The sequence below is a fragment of the Alternaria viburni genome (assembly GCF_023758015.1).
Source record: "Alternaria viburni strain BMP 2772 chromosome Unknown scaffold_7, whole genome shotgun sequence".
NCBI classification, from domain to species: Eukaryota; Fungi; Ascomycota; class Dothideomycetes; order Pleosporales; family Pleosporaceae; genus Alternaria; species Alternaria viburni.
The window spans coordinates 601,551-626,895 of record NW_026055776.1 but is presented as its reverse complement, the minus strand read 5'-3'; the positions used below and the strand labels follow the sequence as shown (position 1 = coordinate 626,895).

Below are 25,345 nucleotides of genomic sequence, written 5' to 3'. Positions count from 1 at the left end.
TTCGTTTTCTCATCTGCTCAGATGCTCCAAACAGGGTATCAAAGCTGCTCATGCAACTAGTCTTCCCTACTGTGCGGGTCGTTTTGCAGGAATGTTTTATCGACTTTATGACGATTCTCCACGAGGAGCGCCGCGGAAACCGCCACGCCCACCCCTGAACTCTCCACGGCCGCCACGGCCACGACCGCGGAACTCGCCCCTAGGACCGCCTCGGCCCCTGCCGCGGTATCCGCCTCGCTCACCACCTGGGTGACCACCACGTCCCCGGCCGCCACGGTTGTGGTGAACCTCGGAGAAGCCATCGTTACCGGATGTAGGAGCGGCAGGTGCCGCGCTCGGCTCGGGGGTATCGTCGGCCCAGCTCTGGGTGCTGGTTACGGCGGCAGCGACGTGTGGTGTCTCGGTCTCGGCGGGGTCTCGCGGTACCATCTCGAAGGACTCAGTCAATGGGTCATCAGCGCCGGTTGGTTGCTTGTCCCATTGTGCCTCTGCAGCAGCGTTTGCTGACTCCATTCCAATGCCAGAAGCCGCCGGTGCAGCTGACGCGGTCTCGGTAGTTTCGGTAACAGGCTTCGCGCCAGCGTCGATCTCAGTAAGACCAGCGTTGGTGATGGTTGGGTCGGAGCCAGTCTGTGCCTCGGGAGGAGCTGCTTGAGACTGCGCGACGTCGTCAACCCAAGCTTCTTCGGCGGCGAATGGGGCTTCGTCGAGTGCTGCCTGCTTGACCTGAGAATCTATACAAAGTCAGTCTGAGATGGCGCACTTGACATACTTTCGAGCTTACAGGTGACGCTGAGTACCACTCCCTCGGTGGATGGTACTCCTTCTTCCGCACCCTCGATCAGCTTCTCTGCAGCCATGACAGCGCCGGCGTCTCCTCCATAGACTTGAAGCAGAGCACCCTCGAAAGCCTTGGTCAGGTCGGAGTCGTCATCCTCAAGTTGACGACGAGCAGCCGCGGCCCTCAGGAAGCGAGACAGTGTCAGCAACTTCTCCTTGACGATCTTCTGCTGCTCCAGCGCTGCCTCGGCCTTGATCGTTCCCCTCAATGTCTCAAGCTCCGACGAGTGTGACTTGGACAGGACCTCCTTCTCCTTTGCGAACTTGGCCTCGAGCTCATCGCCGTACTTCTTGTAGTTGGTGTATTGTTCTTCGTACTGCGCAAGCTGAGCCTGGAGACCGGGTTTCCTCTCAGCTTGAGCTTTCTGGTCGGCATTGATCTTCTTGGAAGCGAGGAGGTCGTCGAGAGAAACGCCGGGATTCGCTGCGATTATGGAGTCGACCTTTTGGGTTGCGCTCTGGAAATGCCATGTAAGCAAGGGCTCGAGGGGTTAGGGACACTGTCAGCTTACCAGTTTCTTGTTGATGTTGCGGATATTCCTGCGCAGACGCGTCTTAGTAAGTGAGTCCTGTTAATCGTGCATGCGGTCCCTGAACCACAATGCGGTTGCGACTTACTTCTGAACCTCGCGGAGGTACGAGTTGTCGCTATCGGTTCCATTGGCCTTGCCGGCGGGGTTGGAGCCACCTGCGCCAGCCTCGGAAGACGTCTTCTCAGGCGCAGCGGGTACTGCGGTAGCTCCCTCTTGCTTGCCCTTCTTCTTGCGGGCGCTCTTCGACTCTCCTGTGACCAGGTTCTGCAGCTTGTTGACTACTTCCGAGGCCATTGCTGTGATTTGTTTTGGTTGCGTTGATGATTCAGATGAATTCTACACGTAAGTCGCGTCTCTGAAATGGGAGATGTATTTGCGTTCTTTTGTTGTGCTGTTTCAAAGTTGATGGTTCGGGTACATGGTCGCCTGCCCTCAACGTAACTTCGAAATTAGCGTGGGCACTAGCGTCTCGTGGCCATGACGCACCCCTCACCTGTCAGTACCGCGCAAATATCATCTAGGTGAAGCTGACAGCGCCGAGCTTGGGTGCCGCTACCTAGAGCTCTCAATTCAAGTTCTTGGTAGCTCTCTTCGTTTGGTTCCCATGGACACATTATGAAAGCCACTGCTTGCTATAGACAAGCCGACATCGCAACTTCACAGGGAGATTTTAGGTCACTACCTAGGTAACGTCTTCCACAGGTCTTCAAATCCCGAGACTTGCTATCAGATAGCTGAATCACTTCCAAAATCCGCGGGAGACATGCGGCTTCTCCTGTAGATCATAGGTAGTAAGGGAGCATGCTTATGATGACAGCCGTCAGCTCTGTATAACAGTACTTGTGAGGTTGAGCAGTACGCTGCTCATTGGAAGCTCTCAGTTGAACTCAAACATCAGTCCTGAATCATTCTCAATCATGGTTGAACAGTGAAGCTGTTCCGTGTTCAGTACACTCGTGGTTCTCAATAAAATCCCATCCTATCAACTAAAGTAAGCCACAGTCATGTGCTGCTGCTGCTGCTGATGCGTGGAGGGATAGAATAAAAACTTACAGGACACATCACGTTATCATTTTTTACCACGTAAAACAGCAACCAGTTCCTAGCTAAGAACATCTGCCACCAGCTAGTCCGCCTCAACTTCAACCCAGGCCCCGCCCACACCTCCAGTGAACCACCAAATCATGACCTCAACCCCACCACGATCTCCACTTCCGACAAAAGTAAAGTTCTTCAGGGATCTCGACATCATAGAAGCCTGCGATATCTGTCATGAATCATTCAATGAAGAGCACAAAGCCACACGCACGCAATGTCAGCACATCTTCGGTCTTACCTGTCTCAAAAAGTGGATCGACACAAACGTTTCGCATTCAAATACGTGCCCTAAATGTCGACGCACCCTGTTCTTGGAATCATCCCTGCCAGTCTTCCACCCAGGATCGCGCCCAGACGTGCCACATCATTTTACGCTCGACATGTTCATAGACACATTATGGTCGCAAGCTATCGTACACTTTATGTGGAACGCTATGAGTAAGCTAATTCACAAAGCTGTTATCTACGATGCAGAAATCGATGCCCAAATTCACAAGGTTGGTTGGTATGCTGTGCATGACACTTTCAGTGTCTTTCACATAGGACCTTGTCATCTGAATCGCCTACGGGAACTCGCCAAGGAGATGATCAAGGAACAGGTAGAGACAGCACCTGCTGAGCTTGTGCAGCCAGCGGATGGTAGGCCGCGGTATGGATTAATTCGCGGGATATGGTTGCTGCGCGTGGCAGAGATACTGGGGTGGCAGTTGGTGGAACACGTTCCTGGTACGCCTGCATGGTATGAATTGGAGCTGCCTGACCAGTCTAGATGGAGGTGGAAGGCATGGGGAGCTTCAGATGAGGCTGAGTAAATTCGCGGTCGCAGGGTATGTCTGTCTGTTGGACCTTAATCGCGATCTTTAAGGAACAGGCAGACGAGTATTGACACTATGCCTACGCATGCTTTAATCAAACTAGAGGTCTGTAATATTCTTGAATTTATGCCCATGAGCCCCTGTATTGAACAGTCGTTTACCCTGTCTTCTCCACTTACTCAAACTTCATCTTATTGACGATACTTCCAATTCCCTCCACATACACCTCAACCTCATCCCCGTCTTTCAAGAAACCCTTAGGGTCCATGAACAGACCAACACCACTCGGTGTACCTGTGAGAATCACCGTACCAGCTCTTAGCGTAGTCCCGCGACTCAGATGCTCCAGAATCTGGCCTACACTGAAAATCATATCATCCGTCCCGGTTTCCTGCCTCTTCTCGCCATTGACCTTGGTCCAGTACCTTAGCTTATGAGGATCAGGGATCAAGCTAGGTGACACGATACACGGGCCTACGGGAGCGAACTTGTCAAATGACTTTGCGTAGCCGAATTGGCCGCCCGATACACCAGCAGGAAGTTGGTAGTTCCGGGCAGAGACGTCGTTGGAGATGGTGTAGCCAAGGAGGTAGTTGGCGTAGTCTTTAGCAGCAATGTTCTTGCAATCCTTTGAAATGACCAGGGTGAGCTCGCCTTCGTAGTCGAGTTGCGATTGGCAGTCCGGGTGAATGGGAATGGTTTCTAAGGGACCTGCGAGGGCATCGCTGGGTTTGGTGAAGATGGCTGGGTTGGAGGGGATAGCGAGGTTGCACTCTTCGGCATGGCGCCGGTAGTTGAGGCCCACGCAGAGGATGATGTTTGTTGTCGGGACGGGGCTGAGGAGCTATTAGATGTTAGTTCCCCTCTAGTGCTTCAATATCTTCTGTATATTGATTGCATACCTTTCCCACAGTCGCTTTCTCCCCCGTCTTCTTGAATCCACTCTTGATGTCCCCAGACAACACTTCTACACTGCTTCCTTCAATCTCCCTGGTGGGTACCTCCTTCTCTAGGTTCCCGTATGCCGTCTTTCCCTCTTTGTCCTCAAACCGAATCAACCGCTCAAATGCCGACATCGCTCTAACTGTTGTGCTGAAGTACTTTACTTGTGGAAGTGGAGGTAACAGTATCTGTGATCTAGAGGCAAAGATTGGTCTGGAGGTAGCAGTAACGGTGCGTGTGCAGCGTATGAAGGAACGTGCCAACATGGAGTCAGGGATCTGGAAAGGCTTATAAAGCAGTCAGCGCGTGTTGATGCAAGATGGCCCGTTGTGGAGTTCGGGACTTTGCCCCACGTTCGCGTCGGTCGCGGGGTCGTCTTCGGCATTTCCATGTGGAGATATCCGTTGCCAGAAGTGCGATCTCGAAATACTGTGTGAAGACTCTAACAACGGAACCAATGCCTCTCTGCTTGGTCACGATTTGTTGCGGAACTGAATATATGTTCCAAATGTCAGGATTGCAACACAGAAGGCAATTTGATACGAGTTAATCATACGCGGCTTCCTTGCGAAGAAAACGTGAGAGCGCGTTTAGCCTATCACGGGTGAGACACGCTTCCGCCTATGCACGCGCATCATCCACCTGAACTCCACACATCCATACAGCCACACACACATATCGCCTACCAGAGCTCTTCGACGCATCCCAAGTTGTCGCGCATACGATGGCTGATTCGGATTACGATTTTGAGGGGGAGGGATCTGACGACGAGTACATTGGCACAAGGAGCGGTCCCTCCACCACACGCGCGCAATCCACGGCACCTGGCAAGAGGCGGAAAGCGGAGGTGCCTGCAAAGGAACCACCGAAGCGGCAAGCATGGGAGACAGAGGACTCGCGGACGGTCGCGAAAACGACACAACTGGCAGAGGACGATACGATGGGACTGAGCGTGCAAGAACGGGAAGAAGAGAGGAAACGAAAGCGGCTCCGGAAAGACACAAAGCCCTTCCAGCGAGGCATTATCCGCCATGTCGTCTTGGTGCTTGACCTCTCGGAGGCAATGATGGAGAAGGACATGCGACCGAATCGTTTCATCACGATGATCAACTACACGCAAGACTATATCCGCGAATTCTTCGAGCAAAACCCGATATCCCAGATGAGCGTCCTCGGCATGCACGATGGCGTCTGCATACGAGTCTCGGAGCTCTCAGGCAACCCGGCAGAACACGTCGCAGCGATACAAGGCTTGAGGAGTAAAGACGATGGCAAAGAGCCCAAGGGCGCACCCAGTTTGCAGAATGCGCTGGAGCTGGCAAGAGCGACACTATACCACACACCAAGTCACGGCACACGAGAGGTCATCGTTGTCTTTGGCAGCTTGTTGAGTTTAGACCCTGGGGACATACACCAGACGGTCAAGGCCTGCGTACGAGACAAGATTCGCGTCAGCGTCATCGGCATGGGCGCACGCCTCAAAATCTGCACAGAAATCGTAACGCGGACAAACGCCGGTGACGACTCCGAATATACCATCGCAACTGACCAGGAAATGCTCAAAGAGCTCCTCCTTGCCACCACGACACCACCAGTAATCCGTACGTCGGCACCCGCCGTCGAAGCAACAGCACCACAAGCCTCAGAGTCCGCAGCAGCGCTCATGATGATGGGCTTCCCTTCGCGAGTCATAGAAGACGAACTGACAATGTGCGCATGTCACGGCAACCTCACCATGGGCGGTTACACATGTTCTCGCTGCAGCGCAAAAGTCTGCTCCCTACCCATCACATGTCCGTCATGCCAGCTCACTCTCCTCCTCTCCACCCATCTCGCACGATCTTACCACCACCTCTTTCCTCTCCGCAACTGGTCAACAGTATCTTGGTCGCGCGCCCGTGAGAAGGGTAGCACGCAATGTGTGGGCTGTTTGGTTTCTTTTAGCAGTCCACCGAGTAGTAATAGACAGAGGACTGAGGCTGAACAAAACGGCGAGGTCAATGGCACGAAGAGAGATGAGGAAGATAGTGAGGCGCAAAAGGCTAGTGAGAGTGGGAGGTATGAATGTCGGTCTTGTGAGAGTCACTTTTGTATCGATTGCGATGTCTTTGCGCATATGGTGTTGCATAATTGTCCGGGGTGCTTGGGCAGACTGGATGGGGTTACAGCGGTCGAAGCGAGCAATGGGGACACTGAGATGACTGGATGAAGGAGTTCTCAGGCCTTCTGTGGTAGAGTTTTAGATGATTATGCCTGGCGACAAGCGATAGACTATCAATATACCCAGTCAGTCGTGTCTAATCCCTCACCTTTTTGCATGTAAAGACGAGTTCTGAACATCAAATAATTCCATTCAGCAAACATTATGTATATCGTAGCACAAGTTCAGCATGACGCATCAAATGCGTCCAAAGAGCCCCAAAATGGTATACGCTATGCCGGGCAAAAGCCATCATAAGAACATTACGCCGTTGCCTTTACACCCCCGAGATTACCACTTCGTTCCTAATTATATGCGCCCGAGCCAGCGACAGTTGGCATGGGCCAGTCGTCTTCGGTGATGCTCGACCAGAACACCCATATCATTACTACCGATAGGAGGGTGAAGAGGGTCGAGAATAGACCTCCGTTGATCTTTCCGTCGGTGCCGTTGCAGATATGAACGCTGATGACATATTGGAAGATTTGACCGATGGCGAATAAAAGGCCTGCTGCGAGGAGATAGACTGGGAGGGAGTTAGTGATGTTTTGTGTAGAGTATTGACGATTCCTTACGCATTGGCTTGCGCTCGCCGAGAACGCGCAGCACCAGGAAAGCTTCCAAGAGGAAGAAGATGACGATGAAGACCAACGGAACGAGCTGGTAGAGGGTGTATAGCGCGTAGGCCTGGTTGGGCACGAAGCGCGTCTGTTCCCAGTAACCCGTCCAGTTGAGTCCAGTGTCGAGGGCAATGTAGCCGGTACCGATAAAGATTACGATCGACGAGATCAAGAGCAGACCGATGGATACTGCCGTGCCGTCGTCGAGTAGTTGGTAGCCCACGGCGCCGTTGAGCATGAGGATCCAGGATGTAGCGGTGATTGCGGCGATGTGGATAGCGACAAAGACCTGTATGAAGATTAGATACTGCAGATGTATACGTAGAAGCGCGTACGTACAATGCGCACAGTGGAATTGAGGGGGAATCCGCCAATGGTGAAGATCTCGCAGATGGAGATGACGATGTATCCGAGGAGGAAGAGCTGCATTTCTCTGCGCCCGACAGCGGCCTTCTTTCTTTGCGATCTCCATAGCAGGAACAGCGAGGCGAGGATTGCGATGCCGCAGATTAATATGGAGCCTAGGTGTGTGAGCGGAATGTCGTTGAAGCGCGCATGTGCCTCGTACCCAGATTGTGCAGTCTTTCACCTCCACCAACGGGGAAGCCCTGTAGAATGCAGCCATCTTGCCATCCGTTATCGTCTTTTGTCGAAGCTGGGTTGAAGAGCTGTGAAGCATGGGGTTAGCGGCGCGTTCGCGGGCGGTGGACGGGCAAAGGGGTGGTAGGACGCAACGTACATAGCAGACAGGTAATGTGCTCCAGTTCGAGCCTGTGTCGCGGCAGAAGTCGTCAAACTAGATGGTCAGTTTTCTTCTCGCAGCGTGCAGTCGTCGTCGACATACCTTTCCGTATCTAGACATGCTTTTCGTTTCGGCAGCAACAGCTGCAGGTGAGCCTCAGCCTCGCGGTTTTATGTGGAGCGCTCGTTATCGGGTTGTGCGCACTGCGACAGATAAGAGAGGGCGGTCGGCGCGGATAGGCAAGCGACGTGAAAGCGAATCGTGGAGCGGTCGTCGTCGTGATCGTGGTGGTGAGAGGTGTAATGATGCGCTGTGGCTGGGGCCGCTGGGAAGCTTCCTCGAAACAATGCACGAAGCCAAGCAGGTCTTCAGCCAAATCCAATCAGGCGCGCCGAGCGAGAGCCAGGTCCGACCGCGAGCTTTCAATGTTTGGTTACCAGGGCGGGCGTGCTGCGCTAAACCAACCCCCTGCAGGCTGAATTTCAATTGAGTTGTCCGACGTCGATTACAGTGAAGGGATGCCTGGCAATTGCGTTAAACACCTTCTTAGGCCTCTGCCAGAAGCAAGAAACAGGAACGCTGCCACACAAACATCTGGGCAGGTAATCAAAACTGGGGTCTGCTGGGCCAATCAGTCCCACGGCGCCTTTCCCCTTGCAGCGAGGGGCCGCAGATCACGGAGCATCTGGCGGCAGAGCAAGCCATGGGCCTTGGGCGTGTCATAACCAGCATGACGCAGAACTCCCAACTCTACCGGTGGTACAAGGGCGCTCATTGATTGAGTTGATGGCTTGACGTTGGCGACGAGGCCCTTCCTGCAGCTGTTCAACTCTACAGCAGCATGGTCGACCTGCGGACCTCTTTTGCCCACCAGCGGTATGTGCCTGGGGCCGTAAAAGTTAGGTGTTTCGCACTGGAAGCGAGGCCCCAGCTTGCAAACGTCAGGAGGGTCTCCGGCGTCTACTGTATCGACGAGGATGGATTTGACTGATGTTTGTTTAACGCTAGCATTATAGTCGCTTCACCACAGCGTTTTGGGGAGATTGCAAACACTCGAACGCGTTGGGTATATAAAGCGTGTCGAGATCTGTCATATGGCTAAGTCGCGTCTCCAGCAAAGCAACGACGGTTTCTTTGCTTAGTGTTCACCTCGTCCAGTGACGGCAGACTTCAGGGCTGTCACGTTCACGTGCGAAGCGAAAGATGCAAGAACAGAACGCGTCTGAGCCCGCCCATGTTGCTTCTCCGCACGAAGACTGCCATGTGGCCCTGCGTCTCTTTCCTTACATAGCATCGAGTCTCGTGATCTGTATGGAGGGTTTACCACTAGGCGGTGTCCTTTTCTACACCGCATGAGTTGTGCAACATTGAAGTTGATCGCGGCTATCTTTCCGCTTTGCAGTCAGTCTCCACGCGGGGCTCCAATCGTCGACACTACAACCCCAACGTGACCTCGGGACCCGCCTCCACCGCCCCGTACATGGCGCAGAGTTGGTGGTGCACCTTTAGTGTAGGCGTAGTATAGAGCTCGTGGCTACGTCGTGTGCTGCATCGCGGGATCTAATGTCCGCTATCAAGCCTCCGCCTCAAGCCTCCGGTCAACGGCATCGGATTGTGGTAGCGAGAACATGGCGATCCGTACATCTGGCTGTCACTCGATGCGATACAGCCGCGATAAAAACAAAGCCTCTGCTGCGCGCGTACATCATCGTGCAGACGATGCCGCGCTCGCCAGCAGGCTCCATGCGCAACATGGTCGGACCGAGCAGCGAAGGAGTCTACATGGGTGCCAAGAAATGACGGCAAGGCAGCCCGAACAGGGAGCTCACACGTTCGCATGCACCTGTGGACGTCTGATCTCAACCAGGCGCTATCGTCGTGACTGTCTTTTTCCCCATTGTAGCCCAATGCGACCGAGTTCTCACCGCCTTTGCGCTAGCCTTACCAGATCCCTCGTCTCGGCTGCTTGACCCTGTGACGTGCCCCAGCAGCCGCCTTTGGCCTCGTTCGTTCTTCCTACCACCATCTCTCGGAGAAGAGGGCTGTCTCCCAACAGCCTGTGACCTTCACCATTCCGTCCCACTCCAACAGCACCAGGAGGCCTGCCAACATCCCCCTCCACAACCTCTCGAGCTCGGCCCGTCCCCGAGACCACGACTCTGCTTATCTGCTCGACGACCACGATAAGGACAGCGCGCGCTCCTCCTTCGACACCCCATCGTCCGACTCGGACCTCTCTGTCTGGAGCGATACTGGTGACCTCGTCGACCAGCTCGCTGACCGAGAAGATCCCCTCCGCATCAACCTTGAAGCCGGCAACCCGTCGCGGCCACGCCAAAAGCAAAAGCGAGCGCGCTTTGCATCTCAGGACCTCCACGAAAAGGGCGCCCACCAACTCCGGCTCGAAGACATCGAGATCCCCGACCCTGGGCCACGCACTATCTCAAAGGCAGAGCAGATACTCGCTCGCATCATGGCACCCAACGATGGGCCCTCCCGTATTCACGGGTTACACGGAAAGAAGCTGATGTGGGTAGAGCGGATACCACGACAGGAAGCTCAGAGCTAACAGGAGCAGCTACTTCACCAGTGTCTTCGTCTCGTTAGGCGTGTTCCTGTTCGGTTATGATCAGGGAGTCATGTCCGGTATCATCACGTACGCCCTTATGCACCCTCTGTACTTGACCATGTCTAATAGTACCGCAGCGGCATCTACTTCAAAGACTACTTCAACCAGCCTTCCGCCGCCGAGCTCGGAACGATGGTGGCTATCCTGGAAGTTGGTGCCTTTATCTCCTCGCTGGTCGTTGGCCGTATCGGTGATGTGATCGGAAGACGCAAGACCATCTTGTACGGCTCCCTCATCTTCGTCGTCGGCGGCGCTCTCCAGACCTTCGCCAACGGTATCCCCATGATGCTTCTCGGCAGAGTCATCGCTGGTCTGGGAGTCGGATCGCTATCTACCATCGTTCCCGTATATCAGTCCGAAATCTCGCCGCCCCACAACCGAGGAAAGATGGGTTGCATTGAATTCACTGGCAACATCACAGGTTACGCAGTCAGCGTGTGGGTTGACTACTTCTGCACATACATCAAGAACGACTGGTCGTGGAGAGTGCCGCTTTTCATGCAGTGCATCATGGGCCTTCTTCTGGCCGCAGGAAGCTTGCTTATCTGCGAATCGCCAAGGTTTGCTATACACTCCTAATCCAAGAATTTCACTAACACGTACAGATGGCTCTTGGACAACGATCACGACGAAGAGGGTATTGTAGTTATTGCCAATTTGTACGGAAAGGGCGATATTCACAACCCCAAAGCACGAGATGAATACCGAGAGATCAAGATGAACGTTCTGCTCCAGCGTCAAGAAGGTGAACGATCATACAAAGACATGTTTACGCGATACTCCAAACGCGTCTTTATTGCCATGTCCGCCCAAGCCCTCGCGCAACTCAACGGCATCAACGTCATCTCGTACTATGCACCGCTCGTCTTCGAAGAGGCTGGTTGGTACGGTCGCCAAGCTATTCTCATGACTGGTATCAACGCCATCACATACCTGCTTTCCACCATTCCACCATGGTACATTGTGGACACGCTGGGTCGTCGGAAGATTCTGCTCTCTGGAGCCCTCATGATGCTGATCTCCCTCTCCGCCATTTCCTACTTCCAGTTCCTGCAAGCTTCTTGGACACCCAACATGGTCGTCATATTCGTCATGATCTACAACGCCGCATTTGGATACTCATGGGGTCCTATTCCGTGGTTGTACCCACCAGAGATCCTGCCCCTCAGCATTCGTGCAAAGGGTGCCAGTCTGAGTACTGCGACCAACTGGGCTTTCAACTGGCTGGTTGGTGAGATGACTCCGATCCTGCAGGAGCACATCCAGTGGCGGTTGTACCTCATCCACGCATTCTTCTGCGCTGCCAGTTTCGTTATCGGTACGTTTTGGCTGACATTTGGGCTGAGCCGTTTACTAACAAGACTCAGTGTATTTCATCTACCCAGAAACTGCCAACGTTCGCCTGGAAGACATGAACTCCCTGTTCGGAGACGCTACCTCGGTCATGCCCACTCCGGAGACCCTGGCACAAGCCGAATCACTTTTCAGCGGAGAAGGCCGCGGCTCTCCTGTTCCATCGCTCGACATCCGCGGACGCCGCGCGCAAGACGAGGCCATTCCTGGACTCAACATTGATCCTCCTGACATCGAGAACGGCAACAAGGACATGGCCAAGGCGGACACCGAGAACGGCGAAGGCATCGGTGGCTGGATCAGCAACATGGTCAAGAGGACGAAGGGCAACGGTGAGGGTGACAGTACGAGCGGAAAGTACAAGCAAGTTGGACAAGACGAGGACTAGAGTACACGCGGTGTACACATCGACAATTCCGCATTTCCTACATATATCTGCGCCATCTCGACAAGCGATGCGCATGTTCCAATATTCACGAGCCAATGGCTTATCGAGCGTTGTTCTTGGGTTGATAGAGTGCGCGTAGCATTTTTTGAGGCGTTTGTTACAAGTGTTGAGTAGGCTAGAGAAATACGTCTTCCAAGGGAGACGGAACCACTATCTTCTGTGCAGAAAGCTACCGTGGTGAAGCTTTGGTGACGTGCATCGACCTAGTGCCCCTCCCCGTCCTAGCCGGCTGCACATCGGATTACCAGTGCGACGGAACGGTTGGGGCCAGGTGAATGGAATTGTGGGTTTCACGTGATAGATGTGAACAGGTGTCGCTTCTCCGTGCCCTGATGCGGCGGCCGGGCTCTAGCTTCCTTTGCTCGTAAGTCTAATTCGGGAACAGGTAGCCCACCTCCTCGATCCCGCAGCGCACGACTTTCTTGCATTGCTCCTTCCCTGCGAGCTTCCTTCCCATGCTCTCACTTGTTTGGGGTTTTCTTCTACGGCCCACGGCCACTTTTAATTGATTGCCTTTCTCTCGAGTCGCATTAGACCGGCTGCACCGCGTAGTCGCGCAAGCTCCGTGGTACCGACTACCCGTTCACCACCAAATCCAGCCTCAAGCCACGAATCCCTTCCGCCTTTCTGGACAACTCCACGAACAACATCTGAGGTCGACCAGAGCGCCGACGTCCATCACCATGGCATCAACTGCGCGCACCACAGGCGCCGATGCACAGGCGGAAGAGCTGCGGAGGAGAAATGTAGCCGCACAATCACAGGCCTCGGCGCCAGTCGCTGCACCAGTACAAGAGAAGGAGAAATCCAAGGACAAGGTACGCCGTCTTGCACAAGTGGCATCAGAGCTGTCAATATTCTGGTGGCTGCAGGGACCTTTCGCTAACCAGACCGCAGCCTTTCAACATCATCTCCTTCCTCGACGAATACGAGTTCATTTGGGCCCCTCTGATTTTCACCTTCTTCGCCTTCTTCACGCGCATGTACAAGATTGGCCTCTCGCCAATCGTCACCTGGGATGAAGCCCAGTAAGTATACCGAATCCAAGACGTACATGGCTAGTTCTGACTTGGTGCAGCTTTGGCAAGTTCGGTTCACACTACCTCAAGCGCGAGTTCTACTTCGATGTCCACCCACCGCTCGGAAAGATGCTCGTCGGTCTATCTGGATACCTCGCTGGATACAATGGCTCGTTCGAATTCAAGTCTGGAGAGACTTACCCTCCCGAGCTGGACTACACCTTCATGCGTCTCTTCAACTCTGCTTTTGGCGCTGTCTGCGTTCCGCTGGCATACTTTACCGCCAAGGAGCTGAACTTCCGCCGTCCAGTTGTATGGTTCGTCACGTTGGCTGTACTCTGCGAGAACTCGTACACCACCATCAGCCGTTTCATCCTTCTCGATTCTATGCTCCTCTGCTTCACCTTCACCACCGTCTTCTGCTGGTCCAAGTTCCACCGTCAGCAACATGATCCATTCTCGCCTGAGTGGGGTCTCTGGCTGATGCTCACTGGAGTTTCCATTGGTTGCGTATGCAGTGTCAAGTGGGTTGGATTCTTCGTTACTGCCTTGGTCGGACTGTACACCATTGAGGACCTCTGGCACAAGTTTGGAGACCTGAAGATGCCCAAGGTACGTGAAATTGCCCTGCTATAGGAAACTAAACTAACACATACAGGTCGAACTAGTCACCCACGTCGCTTTCCGAGTGTTCGGCCTGATTCTTATCCCCCTCGCCGTCTACATGTTCTCCTTCTACCTCCACTTCATCATCCTCGAGAACAGCGGTCCCGGCGACGCACAAATGAGCTCTCTCTTCCAGGCTAACCTGCGAGGAACCGAGGTCGGCAAGAACAGCCCTCTTGAGATCGCATACGGCTCTCGCACCACTCTGAAGAACATGGGATACGGAGGTGGACTGCTTCACTCTCACGTACAGACCTACCCTGAAGGCTCCCAACAGCAACAAATCACTTGCTACCACCACAAGGATGCCAACAACGACTGGTTCTTCTACCCCAACCGCCACGAAGTCGATTACAAGCCCGACGAGGAGCTCCGCTACCCTGGTAACGGTGACGTTATTCGTCTCATCCACGCCCAGACCGGCCGTAACCTCCACTCGCACCAAGTCGCCGCCCCCGTTACAAAGAGTGATTGGGAAGTTTCCTGCTACGGCAACACAACCGTCGGTGACACCAAGGACCACTGGGTTGTTGAAGTTGTTCGCGATGCTGCTTCAAGGGACTACTCCAAGCTCCGAACCCTCACTACCGCCTTCCGTCTGAAGCACAAGGATCTGGGCTGCTACCTACGTGCTGGCAATGTCAACCTTCCTCAATGGGGTTTCAAGCAGATTGAGACAAGTTGCGTCAAGAAGAACAATCCCCGCGACGTCTACACCCACTGGAACATTGAGAGCCACACCAACGAGAGACTACCCCCGGGCAACCCTGGCGACTACAAGTCACCCTTCTTCCAGGACTTTATCCATCTCAATGTTGCCATGATGACATCCAACAACGCGCTTGTGCCCGACCCTGACAAGCAAGACGATCTCGCATCCAGCTTCTGGCAATGGCCCATCCTGCACGTCGGTCTCCGCATGTGCGGCTGGAACGATGACAGTAAGCACTCCTCTCGTCACATCCTAGACATTTCACTAACAGCATCACAGTCGTTAAATACTTCCTCCTCGGTAACCCCTTCGTCTACTGGGGCAGCACCGCCTCGCTAGGCATCTTCGGTCTCCTCGTCGTCTTCTACCTGGTCCGCTGGCAACGCGGATACAACGATCTCAAGCAATCAGAGATTGACCAGATCCACTACGCTGGTATCTACCCCATCATCGGCTGGGCCCTTCACTACGCACCATTCGTCGCTATGGGTCGTGTCACCTACGTGCACCACTACTACCCTGCGTTGTGGTTCGCCATCATCGTCATGGGCTTCTGTCTCGACTTCACCACAAGAAAGCTCAGCAAGCAGGTACAATGGGCCATCTTCGCCGTTCTGTACGCCATCATCATCGGCCTGTACGTGCTCTTCAGGGCCATCTCATTCGGTATGGTCGGACCCAGCAGCCAGTGGAAACACCTCAAGTGGTTCGACAGCTGGAGGATCACCGACTAAACGCCTTCACCCTACGATTCTCCTCTCTTCGTGCTCAATGGCAACGAGGATCCTTTTGCTCGGGGTAGAGGGACGTCTTGGTCTTCTTGTAACAACATGTTTCTTCTTTCTATAAACTTTGGGGTATCTAGGGATCATGGGTACCAGGCGGACGCATGCATTAGGGGTTTCTTCACGACCGGGCTAGCGAAGGTGTTCCTAGGGGCGGTATAAAGTTTATAATCTTTCTGGAAGAAAATCAATGTCATGATGTAATCTGAGTGCTCTGTCGCGTCTCTGAATGGCTCCTGACAATTGCTGATGATGTGTGTATATTGTGTTTTTCATTTCTTCTCTGGCTTAGCTACATGTCTTATCCCACTCTCTGTTATCTCAAACTCGACGCCCCTCCCCTCTGACGGCGGAGCCCAGGGCGCAAATACGACCTTGAACCAGCGTCGCCACTTTGAGATGTGGCTCTCCTCTTGCTCATTCCATTGGTCTTGGCCATTGACAGTGTGTATGAGCGGTCTGCTACCAGAAAGGACGGGTATCTTCTTCAGGGCAATACGGCACGCAAGTTGGTTTGTCCAGACGAGACCTAGCGAGGGTGTTTTTTGGACGTGCGCCTGTTCGTATTGCGAGTCGCCCCAGCCGGTGAACCAGCGTTGTTGGTGGTCGAGAGCGAGAGGGTCTGCGGAGAGAACGATGCTTTCGGCTGGCTGTGAGGCTGGATTAGGGGCATGGTCGTGGTCTGTTCCCTGACTTGCGCTCTGGTTGCCTTGGCTGTTAGTGGATGTTGTCCGCGATGCTGCGTTTGAGGACGGGGCAGACGGCGCTTTCGTGAAGCGGTCGGCGACTTGATTTGCTACGACGACGGTTATGCCTTCTGTGCGGGCGAGTTCCCGGAGTAGAGCACCTAGCTGTACAAGCTGGGTTCCTCTCCTTGCCATGGCCGCTGCCCCACTGCCGGCGCCTTGCTTCTCGAACTCGGCGCGGTAGTTGGCAGCAACGGAGTCCAGGATGACAAGGCCGATGCCATGCTTCTTGATCGCTACGGGTAGCTGGTAACGTAGTATGTGCTCTTGGGATTCGAGATCTGGGGTTTGTATGCTCAGGACACGCGACAGTGAGGGCTTTTCGTCGGCAGGGAGTGAAGCGAGGGCCGGGTGGGAGGAGAGCAGCTGGGCGAGGCGCTTTGTAGATAGTGTTGCCTCGGTAGATATGTAAACTACTGACTTGGCGAGCCCTTTGGGAGGCGGCAGTTGTGAAGCCAGCAGCAGGGTTAAGAGAAATTGTGTTTTACCGGCACCACTGGAAGTAGTCAGTACAATATCTAGAACGAACTTCCAAGACTGTCGCACCTCTCCCCGGTAATCTCTACCAGATAGCCACGCGGTATGCCTCCACCCAAGGCAGCGTCCAACTCTTCATCCAAGGTGCTTATACAAGTCCAACCATCGTTCGGGGCATCCGGGATGCCCGAAGCGGAAAGGAAGGAATTGCCGACGGCAGCTTCCTCTCCGCCGAAGCCAAGCTGGAGATGCAGAGCTGCTATCACGGCATCAGCGAGCTTCCTCAGCTCACCGGCGGGCAGCTGGGCGCGTTTGGCGACATCGGCAGCGTCGAGGGTGAGCAGGTCATTGGCGGTGATGAGGGCCTTGTCGAGCGAGGGCAGCAGGTGGGTGTAGGGTTTCGCGTCAAAGTCAGGCAGCACCTGCAGCAGATCCGTCATGGGCCAGAGAGGTGTCGCATTTGCGCGGCTCTGCGGATGGCACGCGCGACTCTCGTTCCGGACTCGCCGTTTCGGTCAAATGTCACGGCGGGCGGAGCGTTGGAGGCGGACGGGATGACTGACTGACGCGTGATGAAAGCTGCTCGCGACGGTTCGAGAAGCTCTTGGCCGCTAGTCGACTAGTCTATTCACGACAGCGTGGTGGGGGTTCCGTTTCTCCTATGGTCCGTGACCTACGTCACACCTGGATCCCCCGCTTCTCCACACGTTGGCATACCTCAGCCACTCTCCAATCCCAGTCCGCCCAAGACGGAGCCCAGACATCGACACCTCAGGTTGCCGTGCGTAGAGTAGAGCGCAGTGTGATCCAAGTAGCCATAGACCATAGTGCCATCCTGCTATCGTGCCCTGCACCCATTGCCGTGCCTCTCCTAAAGCTGCCCAGGTACATTTTCTCCGATTAACCGGACTGCCTACGCGACGGTGCGTGCCCTTTATAAGTTCGCGCTACCGCCGACGCTTCCACTCGTCCGTAACGTAGATAGCTGATTTCTAACAGGCCCACTAGTACACCTCGGGGCAGCCTTACGCGCCTACCGTATCCTCACGACCGAGTCTCTCTGACATTTGCTGTGCTTCGATCCGCGGCACACCTTTTCCGGTCCTTTATCCTGGTCCTGCTGCATCGTCGAGAGCCCAAGAGGCCCATTGGAGTACAGTAAGTCGTTGCGCAACAGAGTTACTTTGACTACAGCAGTTTCGATTACTCTCCACATCTGGACAAATTCCGCCAGACTATCCGCAGCTCATTTAGAGCTCGACGCTACTGTGTAAGTTGCATTCTCCTTGCATGGGCGTTTCGTTGGCTTAGAACATCGGGTCATTCACCTCTCTGGTCTACCATGCTCCGGGTCACGTTCCGGGTCAGCGGTCGGCTACCTGGGCGGCATCTTGCATCGCCTGTCTCTTTTATTACGAAGCCTATCGCGCGTTTCACATGCGAAGTCGCCATGTGGACCCGCCCTAATTCTACTTTCCCCATTCGTCTTGACTCTTATAAGAGTCTTCCCTTCCCCAAGTACCTTGATGCTCTTTGCGAACTTTGAGTACCCATGCCGGCCTACTGTCTTCAGGACTGTCACTACTTCTATCGCAGTGCTCTGCGGCATCTCAACATTGCCACCTCCATCTCGCCCCTATACGCCTAACTGACACTCGCCATGGCAGTCCGCACTTTCACCCAACCGTCGTCCCTTGAGGATACACTTGATAAGGCATCCAAGATGTCTGGCTCCGAAGGCAACGGCACGACCCGTTCAGCGGAGTCCGCAAAGCAGAGTACCCAGTCTTACTCCTCCGAGGCACAAGCACCACTAGCAAGCCATACCAACCCCAACTCAAGACCGGGCATCACCTTCGCACACGAAGACAGTCTACCAAAGCTTCCTATCCCAGAGCTCGACAGTTCGTGCAAGAAATACATTGCTGCGCTCAAACCCTTGCAGTCTCCGAAGGAACACAGCGATACGGTTCACTCAGTAGAGGACTTCCTCAAGAGTGATGGACCTGTGCTGCAGGAGAAGCTGAAGAAGTACGCTTCTGGGAAGAACAACTATATCGAGCAGTTCTGTAAGTATCTTGACAGTTCACAGAATGAGCTATATTTGAGGCATTTCGTGATCGACAGTTGAAAGTATGTCTATATCCATGTATCATAGGCTGACCTATCGCTAGGGTATGATTCATATCTGAACTTCGATAACCCGGTGGTACTTAATCTAAATCCATTCTTCTTACTGGAGGATGATCCCACCCCGGCTCGCAACAACCAAGTCACTCGCGCAGCCTCATTAGTCGTCTCGGCACTGTCGTTTGTAAGAGCTGTCCGTCGCGAGGAACTACCGCCTGACACCATCCGTGGTCAGCCACTGTGCATGTACCAATATTCGAGGCTGTTCGGTACTGCCAGGATACCCACTGAGCATGGTTGTCAGATCGGTCAAGACCCAACTTCGAAGCACGTGGTCGTCATGTGCTATGGCCAGTTCTACTGGTTCGACGTTCTGGATGACAACCATGACCTGATCATGACGGAGAAGGACATTGCTCTCAATCTTCAAGTCATTGTCGATGACGCGCAGGAAGTACCAATTCAAGATGCGGCCAAAGGAGCTCTGGGTGTGCTGAGTACAGAGAACCGAAAGGTCTGGGCTGGTCTCCGTGACGTGCTGCACAGGGAAGAGGGCTCGAACAACTCTGACTGCCTCAACATTGTTGATTCAGCATTATTTATCCTCTGCCTGGACTACACCGAGCCGCAGACGGGTGCCGACCTGTGCATGAACATGCTTTGCGGTACGAGCAAGATTGAGCGCGGTGTCCAGGTGGGAACATGCACGAACCGCTGGTACGACAAGCTGCAGATCATCGTTTGCAAGAACGGAAGTGCGGGAATCAACTTCGAGCATACCGGTGTTGATGGCCATACTGTGCTCCGATTTGCTTCCGATGTCTACACCGACACCATTCTCCGATTCGCGAGAACCATCAACGGCAGTGCGCCGAGTCTTTGGGCTTCATCAAGTCCTGATCCTGCCAAGCGCGACCCAGATAGCTTTGGCGACGTACAAACAACACCTCACAAGCTCGAGTGGGACATGCTTCCCGAACTCAGCACAGCGCTTCGTTTTGCCGAGACACGTCTGGCAGACCTCATTCAACAGAATGAGTTCGCTACTCTGGAGTTCCCTCACTATGGCAAGAACTTCATGACTTCGATGGGTTTCTCACCCGATGCTTTTGTTCAAATGGCTTTCCAGGCAGCGTACTACGGTCTATACGGACGGATAGAATGCGTATACGAACCCGCTATGACCAAGATCTACTACCACGGACGTACGGAAGCGATCCGCTCAGTAACAGAGGAGTCGGTTGACTTCTTGACGACGTTCTGGGGTGAAAACCCAGCCTCGCAGAAGATCGAAGCACTCAGAAAGGCGTGCCAGAAGCACACCGAAAACACAAAAATATGTTCCAAAGCCCAAGGTCCTGACCGACACCTCTACGCCTTGTACTGCATCTGGCAGCGTGCCATTGACGAGTCAAACGACACAGCGAGCAGTGACGGCTGGGACTCCACACGGCCATCCAGCGCCGACGCATCAGGCGTAGGTTCACCGAACCGCAACTCAGTCCTCTCAGAGAACGACTCCATTTCGAGCTCGCCACCTCCAGCACCAATGCAGCACTCGATGCCCGCCCTCTTCGCCGACAGCGGCTGGGACAAGATCAACCAAACCATCCTCTCGACGTCCAATTGCGGCAACCCCTCGCTGCGCCAATTCGGGTTCGGTCCCACGTCCGCCGACGGCTTCGGTATAGGCTACATCATAAAAGACGGCAGCATATCCATCTGCGCATCATCCAAGCACCGCCAAACCTCGCGCTACATTGACGCGCTGGAATCCTACTTCTTAGAGATCCGCAAACTCCTCCGCCAGATCAAGCGCCGCGGTACTTCGGCTGATAAAACCGCGACCCGCGCCCGCGAAGCGGAAGACAGACCGCTCGCCACCCGTCTCAAGAGCAGAGGCAGAATTATCCTGGGAGATGGTGGCAAGCAACAGACGCCTGCAGAGAGTATAGTAGATGACGATGACGATGATGGTCTCGGTGGATGTAGGACTCCCCCTTCCCCTCCTTCCCTTCTTTCCCTCGATGAAGTCTCGAGCCATGCTTCTTGTTCCTCTTTGCCTTCTTCACAACCTTTTCCTACGGTGGGTGGTTTACCGCCTACGCCTCCTCATTCCCCGCCTTTCAAACCCATGACGCCTGTCTTGCAAAGCTCGCCGCGTAAACCTATTCCGGTTGTTAAAACGGTGAAAGCGAGGAAGGCGCCTGTTGCGGCGAGGAAACCGATTTTTTACTCTTCTTAGTGTTTTACTTCTTCTTTCTTTCCTCATTAGAGACCGGGGTTTTTTTTATTGCTTCCCTACATTATTGATGCGATTGAGCGGTATAAGCGGCATGCGCACACGAGACTTCATCATCACCACCCATCACCAACACACTACCTTGTTTCCCCTCCAACATCGTTCCTTGTTTTCCACTGTTTCATTGATCGCTGATTCTTACTTTTTTGCTCCGGCTATAGATGGCTTCTTCGATGCGGGCATGCTTCGTCAGGCACTCAATGCGAATCGAGCGCAGAACGAACCCGTCGAGCGCGACGTTATACGCAGGAATATTGGGAGGAGGCTGAGGTTGGCTGAGTACTGAGTGTGCTGAGCTGACTTTGGATTGGGACGGTAGAAGAATGGGGGGTGGAGGATGTTAGTGAGATGATGGGGACAGGGAGAGTTCGGTGGGTGAGAATAGGGATGTGCATGGGGGACTAGTACAGTGGTGGAGTGGAGGGAGGAGGTCAATGCAACGGCATACTCCCATCACTCTTGTTAGCAGGATGGGTTTACCTAGTGCATAACTTCTGTCGGATAGAGTCTTCACAATCTAATTCCATACCAACCTTTACCAAATACACTGTTTCTCAATGTTGCTTGAACCTTTTTTTTCATTTCAAATACCAATGTACATGTATCTATTCCCTCAATGACATGACGCTCTTTACTTGACATCTCAACAACACCACCCAAACGCTCAGCCGTCCATTTGATCTAGTATATTTGATTCTCTACAAACTACTGCAAAGGAATAAAAGGGGGTATAAGTGACAAAAGACAATACGTCTATACATCCTCACGCAATACAAATGCCACCAAACCTGCGCTATGCTGAACCAAACCCGATTCCGCGGCCCTACAAAATGCGTAATGAAGAGAAAAGAAACGAGCACGCCATCTGACGAGCCAGCTGCAGCGTAGCTGTTGCCCACCGACGAGGGCGTCGGCCGCAGAGAAGGCGATGCGATTACGGCTCCGGCTACCTCCGGCCCTGTACCCAGTCAGCCCTTGAAGATGCACACACAAAAAGCGTGTTTACAGGAAGAGGGGAGCTAACGTACTAAGACGCTGGAGCCGCCGACAGCGGCTCTTTGTTTTCCGAGCCAGCCTTTGGGTGCTTCGCTGCGTCTTTGCAGGATGACGGTGTTGCTGAGGAGACGCTGGTTCATGTCGTACCACATGGACTTGACCAGGGCGTTTTCGCGGCGCAGGTTTTCGACTTCTTGTTGGAGTTCCACCTGTTTGTTGGAGCACTTGTTACTACCATATCCAAGGTTGCCACGTCGCTGTTCTGGAGAGGGAGGGAACGCGACATACCGAGCCCTTCTCTGACGTCTCCTTCTTTGCGAGCTCGAGTTGCTCGCGAAGTGTGCTGTTGGTTGTGAGTTGATCTTGGAGGTCCTGCGGTTGCGGGTTAGCATGGGCGCGAGGAGATGAGTAGAGGGTATGAAAAGGGAGAGGTAGTCGGTTGGATAAGTATACTCTGGCAGCCAGGCCAAGGACAAACTTGCCGCACAGTCATTCGACGATTGCATCGTGTAGTACTCGGTGCCGCCCATGGTCGACTTGGTCCTCCGCTTTGGCGAGACTAGCTGCGCCATGCGGCCCCATGTAGTTTGCCCCGTCCCAGCTGTTGAAGTAGACATGTCCGATAGCGACTTATCCTTTCCGAGATGGGTTCGATTTGGCGAAGCCGGCGAGACAAGAGTAGCCGCAGTGAACGAAGGTTCAAGCTGATGTTTCTTCATTGCCGAAACCGCTGCGTCGAACGCGGAAGAAGGCGACTTGCTATGAGAGATCTGCTTGTTACTAACCTTCTTTGCTTTGTCCAGAGCTGCTTCGGAGGATAGCACAGTCTCGGCGATCTCCGAACTCGTGGTATCTAGCACTTGCGGTTGTACTTCTGCTGGGGCTTTGATGACAGACTCTATCCGTTCACGCATCTCCCGTATCGTTTCGACCCTCTTGAGCTCAAGAAGCTCTGGCGGTAGGTTTTGGCGATCGAGCAACGCTGCTCGTAAGAGACCCTGCTTCTCCGCGTTCGCAACTTCGAGCTCCCGTAGTCTGTCGTTGGTCCTCTCTTGCAGTACCAGTAGGCGCTCGTGTTCCTTTTGGACAGCAGCTGTGCGCGTATCGTCGTCGATGTCAGATTCTAGCAGAGTTAGCACAATCACATAGATGAATCGGAATACATACTCCTGTTGAGTTCGTTGCGAAGTTCCGCCATTTGCAGGTCTTGTTCTCGTAACCGGCGCCGAAGTTCTTCCAGCTCGGTTTGAGCAGTCTGTAGCTTTTCGTTCTGTTCCAGAAATGGTCTGCGGACATGTAATTAGTAATGCCCGATCCATATGAAGCTGTCACTTACTTCTGGCTGTTCTCATCCTTCTCCGTCATCATATCAGACCGTAGACCCAAATTCTCCTGCATCTGCTTGAGTGTTTCGCTTTCTAGCGACTTCAAACGGACGTTCAAGATATCGACCCGTTGTTGTAGAGCAATCGCATCTGCGCTCACCCGTCCATCAGACGTGGGCTTCGTGTCGGTGTCCTGGTTGGCGTTCTCGTCTTGTTCAAGCTCGTCTTCCAGGCTTCCGCCACGATCAGCATGATTGGATGATTCTAGTTCTCGTATCCGTTCTTCGAGCTCTTGTTTGGCGTCTTCTGCTTTGTACTGTAGTTCGCGAGTCTGTTCCAATTGCTTCATAAGGAGCAGGTTCTCATGCTCGATTCGGGTGCGCTTGCCCTTTTCTTCAAAGATGGCCTGCTCTCCGTTGGCAAGCGTCTGACCGTTCTCTTTGATGATGTTCTGCAGGATATCGATGCGCTCCTCGACGCCTTCGAGCTGAGCTAACCGTTCACGAGCTTGTTGGTAGTCTTCGCGCAGCGTCTCTAGTTGTTTGGTTTCCTTGGTCAGAGACTCGATCTTCTTCTTCAGGTTCTCGTTTGCCTTGGCTTTCTGGCTCAGCTCGTCGCGTTCGGCCTTGACGACTTGCAGCTGATCTCGCAAGTCCTGTTTGGATCCTTCCTCGCCCTCTAGCCGATCGAGGCGTCGCTTCTGGCTTTCCATGATTTCTCTCGTATGTGCGAGGTCTTGTTCGAGCTGGTCGATGTACTGTCTGTCGCGCAGCAAGTCGTTCCGTAGGTTTTCGACATCGTCGGATTGAGCGCGTTGTGCCTGGCCCGCCCGAACATCGAGATAGGCAGTCGCTTCTGCGACTTCCTCTTCGAGCTTGGATATGCGCTCTCGTGAGGTCTTGAGCTCCTCAAGTAGCTTTCCGACCTGCGCCTTGAGTGCCTGCCTGTCCTTGTTTGCCTCGAACAGCTGTGCCTCCTGCTCCAACTCGTTGCCTGCCGGGGTCGGCTGGCCAGATATTGCTCGTGTGGGCGTTCTATACCCTGAGAGAACTGGCTCTGAAGTCAGTTCGGCATCGACGCCTAGTTCCGACATGCGTTGGTCCAAGGCCTGCATCTCTTGTATGGCTTCGGCAATCGTCTCGGCCGTCTTCTGGCCCAGCTTGGGCATGACCTGCAGCATGCGCTGGTTGCTTCGCGGCGAGAAGCATGCGGCCAGTAGCACAGCCATGGTGAGCTTTGCAACCAGCATTGTTGATCCATCCCTCGCGCCTGCCTTGAGATCTGGTATCATGCGCTTGGTGAGCACGGGCAGCTGCTCGCATTCTTCGCGTATGTAGGTCGAGGTTGTGCGCTCGATGTATTTGAGGTTCTGCCATCGCGGTATCCAATTGTCTGATTGGCGGCGGTGGTTCTCTTCGAAATTTGGGAGGGACTCGTTGAAGTAGTCGGCGTCGATGTCGGCGAGGATCTGCCACAGTATCTGGCCGTCTTCGAGCTGGCTCAGCGACGTGATTCTGTGGGGGAGGTCGAAGGTGTTGACCTAGACGCGAATGTCAGCTATTCCGCCCGGACGTGTAGGAGGCGGCACGTGGAGACGTACCCAGTCGAGGAGAGCCTTGAGCAGCTCGGGCTTGAAGTCGTCCATGGTGGAGTGTCGCGGGGCCTGGTACCCGCGTGTCGGTCTGTCAATGCTGTTATGCGGTGCGAGTAGAGTGAATAACAGTCATGCATCTCGGTGTCTGTGGGTTTGCGGTGAAGTGTACGTGCTCCACCATGCACAGGCTGAGTCCTTGCTCGAGGACGTGTCGCGCGCGTCGGTGAGGTTGGGAGCCCGAACGCTAAGCCGGAATGCAGCACATGCCCGCGGCGACGTCTTGAATCGGTGTGTAGCGAGGCGTAGAGTCGTGCGATGGGCGTCGGGTGAGGGGCATCAGCCTGACATTCCCTAATTGCCTTTTGACAGACGG

At 54.0% G+C, this 25,345-nt stretch overlaps 9 protein-coding genes across 9 annotated transcripts; 4 read left to right on the top strand and 5 right to left on the bottom strand.

The window, feature by feature from the left end:
• Positions 1-105: 105 nt before the first annotated feature.
• Positions 106-1,667, bottom strand: J4E79_004172 (uncharacterized protein; the record flags this gene model as incomplete). The annotated part of the gene is made up of 4 exons (XM_049353060.1): positions 106-734; positions 785-1,298; positions 1,353-1,380; positions 1,459-1,667. The coding sequence occupies 4 exons, from the start codon at positions 1,665-1,667 to the stop codon at positions 106-108; spliced, it is 1,380 nt and encodes a 459-aa protein (XP_049212439.1).
• A 1,794-nt stretch (positions 1,668-3,461) lies between these two features.
• Positions 3,462-4,362, bottom strand: J4E79_004171 (uncharacterized protein; the record flags this gene model as incomplete). The annotated part of the gene is made up of 2 exons (XM_049353059.1): positions 3,462-4,130; positions 4,189-4,362. 2 exons carry the CDS (start codon positions 4,360-4,362, stop codon positions 3,462-3,464), a joined length of 843 nt encoding a protein of 280 aa, XP_049212438.1.
• A 590-nt stretch (positions 4,363-4,952) lies between these two features.
• Positions 4,953-6,437, top strand: J4E79_004170 (uncharacterized protein; the record flags this gene model as incomplete). The annotated part of the gene is made up of 1 exon (XM_049353058.1): positions 4,953-6,437. The coding sequence occupies one exon, from the start codon at positions 4,953-4,955 to the stop codon at positions 6,435-6,437; it is 1,485 nt and encodes a 494-aa protein (XP_049212437.1).
• Positions 6,438-6,733: 296 nt separating this feature from the next.
• J4E79_004169 (uncharacterized protein) lies at positions 6,734-7,910 on the bottom strand (the record flags this gene model as incomplete). Its single annotated transcript, XM_049353057.1, has 6 exons — positions 6,734-6,954; positions 7,004-7,337; positions 7,388-7,569; positions 7,617-7,716; positions 7,788-7,844; positions 7,893-7,910. The coding sequence occupies 6 exons, from the start codon at positions 7,908-7,910 to the stop codon at positions 6,734-6,736; spliced, it is 912 nt and encodes a 303-aa protein (XP_049212436.1).
• Positions 7,911-9,542: 1,632 nt separating this feature from the next.
• Positions 9,543-12,160, top strand: J4E79_004168 (uncharacterized protein; the record flags this gene model as incomplete). Its single annotated transcript, XM_049353056.1, has 6 exons — positions 9,543-9,576; positions 9,779-10,319; positions 10,369-10,446; positions 10,497-10,979; positions 11,025-11,737; positions 11,787-12,160. The coding sequence occupies 6 exons, from the start codon at positions 9,543-9,545 to the stop codon at positions 12,158-12,160; spliced, it is 2,223 nt and encodes a 740-aa protein (XP_049212435.1).
• A 743-nt stretch (positions 12,161-12,903) lies between these two features.
• J4E79_004167 (uncharacterized protein) lies at positions 12,904-15,351 on the top strand (the record flags this gene model as incomplete). The annotated part of the gene is made up of 5 exons (XM_049353055.1): positions 12,904-13,038; positions 13,118-13,248; positions 13,299-13,851; positions 13,898-14,846; positions 14,897-15,351. 5 exons carry the CDS (start codon positions 12,904-12,906, stop codon positions 15,349-15,351), a joined length of 2,223 nt encoding a protein of 740 aa, XP_049212434.1.
• A 323-nt stretch (positions 15,352-15,674) lies between these two features.
• Positions 15,675-17,065, bottom strand: J4E79_004166 (uncharacterized protein; the record flags this gene model as incomplete). The annotated part of the gene is made up of 2 exons (XM_049353054.1): positions 15,675-16,644; positions 16,695-17,065. 2 exons carry the CDS (start codon positions 17,063-17,065, stop codon positions 15,675-15,677), a joined length of 1,341 nt encoding a protein of 446 aa, XP_049212433.1.
• Positions 17,066-18,285: 1,220 nt separating this feature from the next.
• On the top strand, positions 18,286-21,343 carry J4E79_004165 (uncharacterized protein; the record flags this gene model as incomplete). Its single annotated transcript, XM_049353053.1, has 3 exons — positions 18,286-18,694; positions 18,800-20,743; positions 21,219-21,343. 3 exons carry the CDS (start codon positions 18,286-18,288, stop codon positions 21,341-21,343), a joined length of 2,478 nt encoding a protein of 825 aa, XP_049212432.1.
• Positions 21,344-22,003: 660 nt separating this feature from the next.
• J4E79_004164 (uncharacterized protein) lies at positions 22,004-25,023 on the bottom strand (the record flags this gene model as incomplete). The annotated part of the gene is made up of 7 exons (XM_049353052.1): positions 22,004-22,015; positions 22,086-22,310; positions 22,342-22,415; positions 22,532-23,176; positions 23,221-23,339; positions 23,390-24,918; positions 24,979-25,023. The coding sequence occupies 7 exons, from the start codon at positions 25,021-25,023 to the stop codon at positions 22,004-22,006; spliced, it is 2,649 nt and encodes an 882-aa protein (XP_049212431.1).
• Positions 25,024-25,345: the final 322 nt, after the last annotated feature.